Here is a 9,044-nt window from a genome sequence, read left to right as displayed (position 1 = left end):
CTGGGGTAAAGCAATTGCCTGTTGGCCGGATCTGAATCTTCTTCAAATTCAAGGTTTTTTTTTCTTTCTAAATTTTCAACAAGACCACAATAACCAACATCCCATAACATAAAAAAAAACTATATTATTGCAACAGCTCGGGTTTTTACGAACTGACCATCAAGGAAGCCCAAAATTCAAAATTTACCAAAAAAGGAACAAAAACGCTAAGGTTCGTAAGTTCACCTTCAATTGTACGATTTTGGAGACGAAATTTGAATGCGCGTGGATGAAGTCACCTATTTCCACAAGACGCGTGGATGAAGTCACCTATTTCCACAAGAAAATTGCTGATGATGTCATGAACCAGTACAATTGTGGTTGAAGCAGCAGTAACGGAGGAGAGAGGAATTGAAACACGGTACAGAGAAGAGAAGGGTTAAGGATTTTTTGAAAAAAAAAATGAAATCCTTGTTTAGGTGGCAAGTGATGATGACGTGTCCAATATTTTAGGAGGGAAACCAACTTTAGGTTGTCAACGTTTTTAACGTTGACTTTGTAGCAGGTAACCGGTCATCTAGGCTTAATAATAGTAGTTGGGTCATAAAGGTTGGATTATTTAGAAATATCGCATAGGTAGGCTTAATTAAAGAAAATCAGGCAAAGATTGGATTAATAATTACAAATTTTCCTTGACTTTGTAGCAGGTAACCGGTCATCCAGGATTAATAATAGTAGTTGGGTCATAAAGGTTGAATTATTTAGAAATATCGCATAGCTAGGCTTAATTAAAGAAAACCGGGCAAAGGTTGGATTAATAATTACAAATTTTCCTTAATATAAAGTGTTTGAGGTTTTTCCTTCTTGGTTAGTGTCAAGAAGTTTCCTCAATTGTTTATCTTCCGTCTCTTCAAACTCACAATTCCCTTTCTATTTCTAATTTCTGCAAAAAACTTCACAAGTTCGAATTACAATTCACCCACTCTTGTACGTGTTCCTACTGGAATGTCAGTTGGTATCAGAGCCCAAGGTTCAGGAGCAAGATTCATTGTAGCGGGTTAACTTGCGGTGTGAGGAGAAGCCCCTTATGTGTGCCCTCGCGATTGAAGATCATGTGTCAAAATTCTTTCTAACAAATGTGGTGGTTAAGATGGTTTCATTTGAGGGGAGGCCACAGGTTAGTGGTCCTTGGTTCGAGGGAAGGATTGTTGGGATATTAACCCAAGTCCCACATCGGAAGAGGAGGCAAAAATTGTCTAGCATATAACTGTTCACCTTCTCCTATTAGTATGAGGCCTTTTGGGAAGGGGCCCAAAACCAAATCCGTGCGGGCTAGGCCCAAAGTGGACAATATCATACTAATGTGGAGTAATGGTGGTGTGTGGCCCGACAAGGTGGGTGATCGGAGCTCAACAAAAGGGATGTAAAAAAGTGATAGTATTTGTGAAACCGATCGACAGCCGAACCGAATATATCGGGGAAGTAAAAGCTTTTGAAACCGATCCGACATTGATCTGAAATCCGATTTGACCCATGAATCAAAGACCTGAACCCGATCCGTTAACAACCCGAGGACAACCGTAACCCAATTAGTATCCGACAAGTTTTAACCGAACCGAACCTGCATCCGACCCGATAGCAATCTGAAATCCGATTTTACTCGATAACAACTGCAATCAACCCAACCTGATACAACCGATATCTGGTTTAACCCGCATAGTTGTTGACCCGACCCGAATGAACCTGAAATCGACTTTCAATTGAATTATCACCAATATATCCGACCCATATCTATCCGGCATCCGAAAATAACCCATACTCGATTTAACCCGATACCCGTTCCAATTTATATTTTACACTTTCCGTGTTCGATCATCTGTCCCAAATTGATTTTTACACTTCTATTTTAGGAAAAATCTCACAATTATTTTAATAACTATCTCTTTCCTATGGCCGCACAAGTCACACCCTCTCACATTGAATTATAAAACACTCCATTATCTTCTATCAAATTTACTTTTCAATAAATAATACGGAGTATCCCACGATCTCATTTTACGTCTACTTTTCCAATAAATTAATATTTGATATAAAACATAAACTTATCTCCTACTACTTAAAATTTTGTGTCAATGTGTATTGATAAGTGTAAAGATTTGGACGGAGGGAGTAGAATTCTAAAAAACCATTATTTGGCATGAAATATTAGAATAATAAAGTGATTCGGATTTGATAGTGAACTCGAGAGTTACTCGAACCATAAAACGTAAGAATACAAGCCAACCCGATCTTAGCTCGAACCGCAAACTCAATCCGTACTTGACCCGGATCTGAGGTACTACTGATCCGAACTTGACTCGAACCCTAGACTCACACTCCAAACTTGACCCGAACCCGAGACTTATCTGATCCAGACATGACCACTTCCCGCAGTAAACCGGTTAAAATAGTTATTGAATCTGATATACACCCGATTCCGAGACTTATCCGATCTGAAAATGAGCCTTGTCCACAGTAAACCGGTCAAAATAGCAATCGTATCCGACATACACCCGAACAAAACTAAATTGTTTTAAAATCGGACTAGTTCAAACCGAAATTACCCGATTGGAGCCGGCTCGAACCCGAAAAGATATATCACCCGATTTTATCCAAATCGATCCAAATTGACCGGACATTATCCGATTTCGACAAAACCCAAACTGTTTAACGATTTGACACTCCCTATGTCACATGATTGTTCTCAAAAATGAGATTTCTATTTTCTTCATTTTCCGAATTCGCAACAATGTTAATACGGAAAAGATTATCATTTATTTTTATCTCGCTCATTCCGCATCAAAGCGTCTGTAGTCCAACGGTTAGGATAATTGCCTTCCAAGCAATAGACCCGGGTTCGACTCCCGGCAGACGCATTTTTATGTCTAATTCTTTTAAATCCAAATTACTCATTTTTATGTCTAATTCTTTTGAATCCAAATTACTCATTTTTATGTCTAATTCTTTTAAATCCAAATTACTCATTTTTATGTCTAATTCTTTTAAATCCAAATTACTCCATATTATACATAGTTAGTTTTTACTCCATATTATACATAGTTAGTTTTACTCCATATTATACATAGTTTTTGTATTACAAATTTCTGTTACATCAAATACGAATCCTGAGTAGTATCCAGAATGGAGAAAACGATACAATAATCAAATATTTTCACATTATAATAAATTAATAATAGATAAATATTTCGTACAATACAATTTTCTACTTCGTATATACTCCGTAGTTACAGTCCACTCTCATTCAGTATTCTTTGGTATAAAATTTGATTCCGTAATCACTGAAATCAATAACAAAATAATCAACCTAATCTGAAGACTACCTATGGCCTATGGGTGTACTACAATTCTACATCGGCACATACTTTAGTGGCTGTAGGCATTACAGCACAAGCAAGGGCAGCAGGAGCCAGAAAAACACCAGACCCTTGCCTGATATGATGAGCTTGCTTGACTGAGCGTATGCCATCATAGCTAGTAGCTGAAGTAAGCTGATTGCTTAAGCTCAGCCAAATCACAATTGCAAATGTGGTTCAAGACCCTTTGATATCTTCTATAGCTTGCCAAGTGGAGACTCTGAGGCATAATCATCCACTAGCCAAAGGCCATAATCACGGAAACGCTTAATCTTCTTCTCAAATCCTAAGATGTAATTGTTGTGGATTATAGCGTGTGAGCCTTTGGTTTCACGGACCCATGTCTTGTTCTTAAAGTACAAACCTCCGGTTGGGAATGCAGATTGGGGGAGCAAATACATATCCACCTGTTGTCATCTCATTACAAAATTGCACAATAAGTACCTTTTCAGAGTACCTTAGACGAATTTTAATCTGCTTAATTGCACAACAAACTAACCTGTTTTTCTATTTTCATCAACGCCCAGTTAAAGGCAGGCTGGTCATTAGCTTTCTTTGCTCTGGTCCACGGCTGTTCTTCAAGCTCATCAAGCCACTTTTTCATAGCCAACTTGGCACCACTCGTGGGCCGCAGATAAATCATGCAGCTACAAACATAAGGCCGTCCCTTTTTCCCTGGTGGTGGTAAGGCGTGGGAATGGTTCAAAGGCTTCACCTAGATGTAAGAAGCAGAAGCCAGGATTAAAATTTAAAATTACTAGAAGACAAAAAGTAGTATTCATGACTGTCACTAACATATGCATGTTGCTTTTAGTCAGTAAATCTGTAAAAACAATCCCATCCTAACAGTCGGGAAGGATCAATGAACAGAATCATGCAAACTTAAACATCAACAGAGCGCGTCCATGCATAAGTCTCTACATTTTTTTTCCCTGAGGGGTGTGCAGAAGTCGCGTCAAAAGAAAATAAGTGACATAATTCAATGTATGCTGCAAATTGTACAAAGAATTTAATGTTTGGAAATATCCTCAGTATTTAGCATTAGGACGTATGTGTATATAAATGGGAAAAAGTAAAAGAGCATGAAGTTTCACTCTACATACCGCAGCTACATCATCCATAAAGTAGATGTCATGATTTCCCTCTAAATAAGCAAATGGGTCTTTCAACCAAACCATATCAACGTCATTGTACATAACATTATACCCAAGCTCCAATATGTTCAGAAGGTGGCGAGGCCTCCTAGCTGTAAAATTGAAGAACCCCTGCACAAATGAATGAATAGAAATCTAAGTATTACTTAAACAATATAAACACCCAAAATTATTATTGGTGAGATCCAGATACTAAAAGGACAACTGTTTGATATCTGAGCAGGGGAAAAAGGAAAAAGTTCAAGCAGAGTGCTTATGTTCCGTGTATGAATTATAAGATGGAGACCTGGGTCCTAATAAGATTAATTACTAAAAATGCATGCCAATGATTTGACCAGTAGACCAATCAACTTAACAGTAGAATGATGTACACAACTGATTCAGAATCACAGTCATCACCAAAAATGATGTACGCGCATGTTCTCAATAGCTTAAAGCAGAAACAAAATCCCCTGTGATCCAGCTTATGCACAGTGATCTGTTTAACTCTACGCATCCCCCTAACCCCACCCACCCTAATGAATAGATAACAAATACTCGCCTTTCATGTCAAAGCTAAGCTAGCTTCAGAATTATCTCACTAGTAAAGGATAAAGAATCACAATCTTAGTCATCCAGACTTCCTACTATTCGAAGAGTAGTTGGGATAAAAGAATTTGTTTGTTGTTATAACTTATAAGACTAGTATAGTAATATAATATTCCTTAAAGAGCTTCATCAAGCTAAAAGTAAATATGGTAGACCTGGTAGGTCACAGACTGCTGAGATTTGTGTGTCTAACTCCACAAACAAATAAACTAAGGCCATGCTTGGATTAAGGGAAATCATTTAAGAGGCACCAGCGATTGTGGAAGTCACTATTGAAGGCAAACTATAATGTAAAATAGTCAGAAAGGGCAATAGATGACTGCCATGAGGGATTACCATCTCTCATTCTGGAGTAATAATATACTCCTAAACAGGGGATAACCAATAAAATCTTCCACCATTTTCAAATAATCATCACCACCTATCCACCATTCTCTTATGTTAGCCGTTAATTGAATCCTGTGACCCTCTAATCCATCCATAAAGTCCAATCATGGCCTAAAGAACCCCTCAAAAAGTCAATTCTATATGGAGAGAGAAACTGACTGGTGCCAATCTTTATATCACCTCATATGACTTCACAAACGAACATAACCAGAATTGCAATTACTCGGTGTTAAAAGCCTACAGGAAGCTCTGATATTTAAATATTGTGGGCAAGGTAATTGAAAATAAACCCTCGCGCATTCTCACATTTTCTCGTTAGCTCACAGTAGAAACCATGCACAGTGATCAGAATAACTCCAACCCCCCCCCCCCCCCTCTTTCTCCCCAACCCATCCACCCTAAATAAATAGATAAAGAATACTCTCGTTTCATGTCAAAGCCTAGCTAGCTGCAGAATTCTCCTTCACTAGGAAAAAGAGTCATAACCTTTGTATCACCTCACATGAACACACACATCATACATAAGCAGACTGCAGACTTCCTATTATTCAGCATTAGAAAAATAAGAAGCTTTCAGTTGCAAATATAGAAGCAATATATTGGAGTTGGAAAAGTATATGTAAAACTAAAGAAGAACTTAAAGTTGGTTTCCTACAACAAGGCTGGTGGACTGCAAGTAATTTTTCTATTTCAGCTGTGTATAAATGGATTAAGGGGAAGCAGGTCTGGAATAGGTATAATGTACCTAAACACTCTTTTGTGGCCTGGTTAGCTGCCATGGGTAAGCTGCGAACAAAACACAGCTTGGTAAGCATTGGTGTTAGTACTGATGGGAGTTGCGTTTTTTGTGGAACAAATGATGAAGTTATTAATCATTTGTTTTTCAACTGTACCTATATTACTAGATGCTATGAGGGGGTATGTGCTTGGCTTGGCATTAAAGCTGCTACAAATGATGTTTTGCATTGTTGCTGGAAGAAGTGGGGAAGAAAACACAAATCTAAAAACCACAGGAAAGTGGTCTTTGTTGCTTTGTCAGCTCGTGTATCACATTTGGCACTCCAGAAATCATACTTACTGGAATTAGGTGATCCTTATACCTGATCAGATTGTCAGGCTAGTGAAATTTGATGTTTGTTGGAGAATCTAGAGCATGATATCGGAGAAATGGATAGCTGCAGATATTGTTGGTTCAATGAGTTGAAGCAAGGTTGCCCTGTGTTACCGATGATTAACTAGGTTGAACATGCTGTTTATCTTTTCTTTTTTCTATCAGTTGGTCTTGTTTAGGCTGCTGTTTGTAGTTGTTGGTTTGTTGGGTGTTGTCCCATTTTCCTTGTACTGCTCTCTTTTTTGGTATTATTACAATGCTTACATTTTACCAAAAAAATAAATAAATAAAGAAGACAATAAAATGGAACAATATCCTCCACTCCTCGTCATCCTAGAGTTCTACCAATAGCATAAAGTACGAACCAGCTCCCATGTGATTAACTTAATTCCACCCATCCCCCCCAAATCCACCCACCCTAAATGAATAGATAACAAATACTCGCTTTTCATGCCAAAGCTTAGCTAGCTTCAGGATTCTCTTTCATTAGTAAAGGATAGAGAGTCATAATCCTTGCATCACCTCACATGAACACACACAACATACATAAGCAGACTTCCTGCTACTCAGTACTATTAGAAAAGCAAGAAGCTTTTATCTGCAAATATAGACAATAAAATGGAACAAAATCCTCGACTGCCCGTGCATTCTAGAATTCTACCAATAGCTTAAAGTAGGCGCCAACTCCCCTGTGATCAGCTTATACACAGTGATCAGTTTAACTCAGCGCATCTCTGTATCACCTCATATGAATACACAACTCATATGTAACATTGTAACCAGAATATCATAAAGCTTACAGGAAACTCCAAGGTTAAATAATAAAGACAAGGAAATTTCTCGCATTTTCTCGATAGAGTAAAGCAGAAACAAAGTCCCCTGTGATCTGTTTATACACAGTGATCAGTTGAACTCTGCGCATCCCCCCAACCCACCCACCCTAAATGAATAGATAATAAATACTTGCCTTTCATGTCAAGGTTAGCTAGTTTCAGATTCTCTCACTAGTAAAGGATAAAGAGTCAAAATCTTAGTCTACCTCACATGAACAAGAGACACATCATACACAACCAGACTCCTACTATTCAGTATTAGAAAGCCTACAAGAAGCTTTTAGTTGCAAATATAGAAGACAATGTAATGGAACATAATCCATGACTCCCGTGCATTCTAGAGTTCTATCAATAGCTTAAAGCATCAACCAGCTCCCCCGTGATCACCTTATATACAGTGATCAGATAAGCTTTGCGCATATCCCCTTTCCCCCATAAAAAAGTTGGAAAAAAACCCACCTACTATGTGTGAAGATAGCTAAAAGCAGACCCCCCCCCCCCCCCCCCCCCCCCCCCGTGATCCAACTTATGCACATTGGTCAATAAGTACCTTTCCTTGACCAAATAACTAAATCCAATATACATGAACAACTCTTAAAATTCAGTATATCAACATGTAACATCACAAATTATTCACTAATTTTTGCAAGCATATCAAAATCAAATTCACAGCAAGAAGATCAAAAATCTCAAACAGAAAAAACCCCAATAAAAAGCAATAAATAATTTGATTAAGTTTTATTGCAAATAAATGGAAAAATCATACCAAGGAACCAAACTTATGGGCAGAATTAGATTCAAGAACAGGGGGGATGAGCACAGCATGGCCAGGCCACCTCTGATTAACCCTATACAAAGTGTTATAATCCTCAGCAATCACCAAAACCTTGTCCTGATGCTTATGCCTGGTAACACTAATCAACCAATTGTTCAAAAAATCCAAGTAAGGCTCACTAACAATGCAAACAATCACAGTCCCATTACGCGCAACAAATGAAACTGCTTCTTCAAGAGAGTAATTTCGCCATTTAGACTGAAAAGCGAAGTGGGTATTTGAGAAAAGAGATTGAGAGATTCCCAGGTAAGGTAAGAAGAAACCCAAGATTATGAGGAGAGAGAAAATGAGGAGGAGGTTCGTGCGAGTAAGCAGGGAAGAAGGACGTTTGTGTGAAGATCTTTGATAAAGGGAAGCCGCTGCCATTGTTGATGGAGATTAAACGAATTTGAAAGAAGAAGATGAAATCTCAAATCTGGGATTTTCCTTTACATAAACCCAGATTTCAGTCGACAGTAAAAAAAACAAACAAACAAACAAACAAACAAAAAAAAAAAAGTTACTCCGTACTCAGTGGGTAAAAGGGAGGGAGAGGGGGGAAAATTGAGGAAATTTTGTGTTTTTCGCCTAACAAAATTTAAATTTGTGTTTTACAACTTAAAAATCTCAAATCTTTATTTTATCACCTAAAAGATCATTTTGTAAAGTGTTAAAACGAACTTTTTAAATTTGTGTTCGGATTTTTTTGAGGTGGTATGGTAAAACAAAAAACTTCCTTTTTTTTTACCAATGACGTTTCGGGTT

General features: G+C 37.9%; 1 protein-coding gene and 1 non-coding gene across 2 annotated transcripts; one reads left to right on the top strand and one right to left on the bottom strand.

Moving 5' to 3' along the window:
* Positions 1 to 2,822: 2,822 nt before the first annotated feature.
* TRNAG-UCC (transfer RNA glycine (anticodon UCC)) lies at positions 2,823 to 2,894 on the top strand. Its single transcript has one exon. It is a non-coding gene; the product is annotated as a tRNA-Gly (tRNA).
* A 278-nt stretch (positions 2,895 to 3,172) lies between these two features.
* On the bottom strand, positions 3,173 to 8,749 carry LOC110790194 (UDP-D-xylose:L-fucose alpha-1,3-D-xylosyltransferase MGP4). The gene is made up of 4 exons (XM_021994975.2): positions 8,232 to 8,749; positions 4,496 to 4,657; positions 3,892 to 4,107; positions 3,173 to 3,799 (listed from the first exon to the last, which is right to left on the bottom strand). The coding sequence occupies exons 1-4, from the start codon at positions 8,664 to 8,666 to the stop codon at positions 3,590 to 3,592; spliced, it is 1,023 nt and encodes a 340-aa protein (XP_021850667.1). The 5' UTR covers positions 8,667 to 8,749; the 3' UTR covers positions 3,173 to 3,589.
* Positions 8,750 to 9,044: the final 295 nt, after the last annotated feature.

The sequence above is a fragment of the Spinacia oleracea genome, chromosome 2, assembly GCF_020520425.1.
Source record: "Spinacia oleracea cultivar Varoflay chromosome 2, BTI_SOV_V1, whole genome shotgun sequence".
Taxonomy (NCBI): domain Eukaryota; kingdom Viridiplantae; phylum Streptophyta; class Magnoliopsida; order Caryophyllales; family Amaranthaceae; genus Spinacia; species Spinacia oleracea.
This window is presented reverse-complemented; position numbering and strand designations above follow the sequence as displayed.

What these genes read in the sequence shown, in the direction of transcription:
- LOC110790194 (XM_021994975.2), bottom strand. Translation starts at nt 8,666, where the DNA reads ATGGCAGCGGCTTCCCTTTATCAAAGATCTTCACACAAACGTCCTTCT. An exon ending in CCCATAAGTTTGGTTCCTTG is followed by an intron (nt 4,658 to 8,231) that starts GTATGATTTTTC and finishes TCATTTGTGCAG; the next exon opens with GGGTTCTTCAATTTTACAGC. An exon ending in TGATGAAAATAGAAAAACAG is followed by an intron (nt 3,800 to 3,891) that starts GTTAGTTTGTTG and finishes AGATGACAACAG; the next exon opens with GTGGATATGTATTTGCTCCC.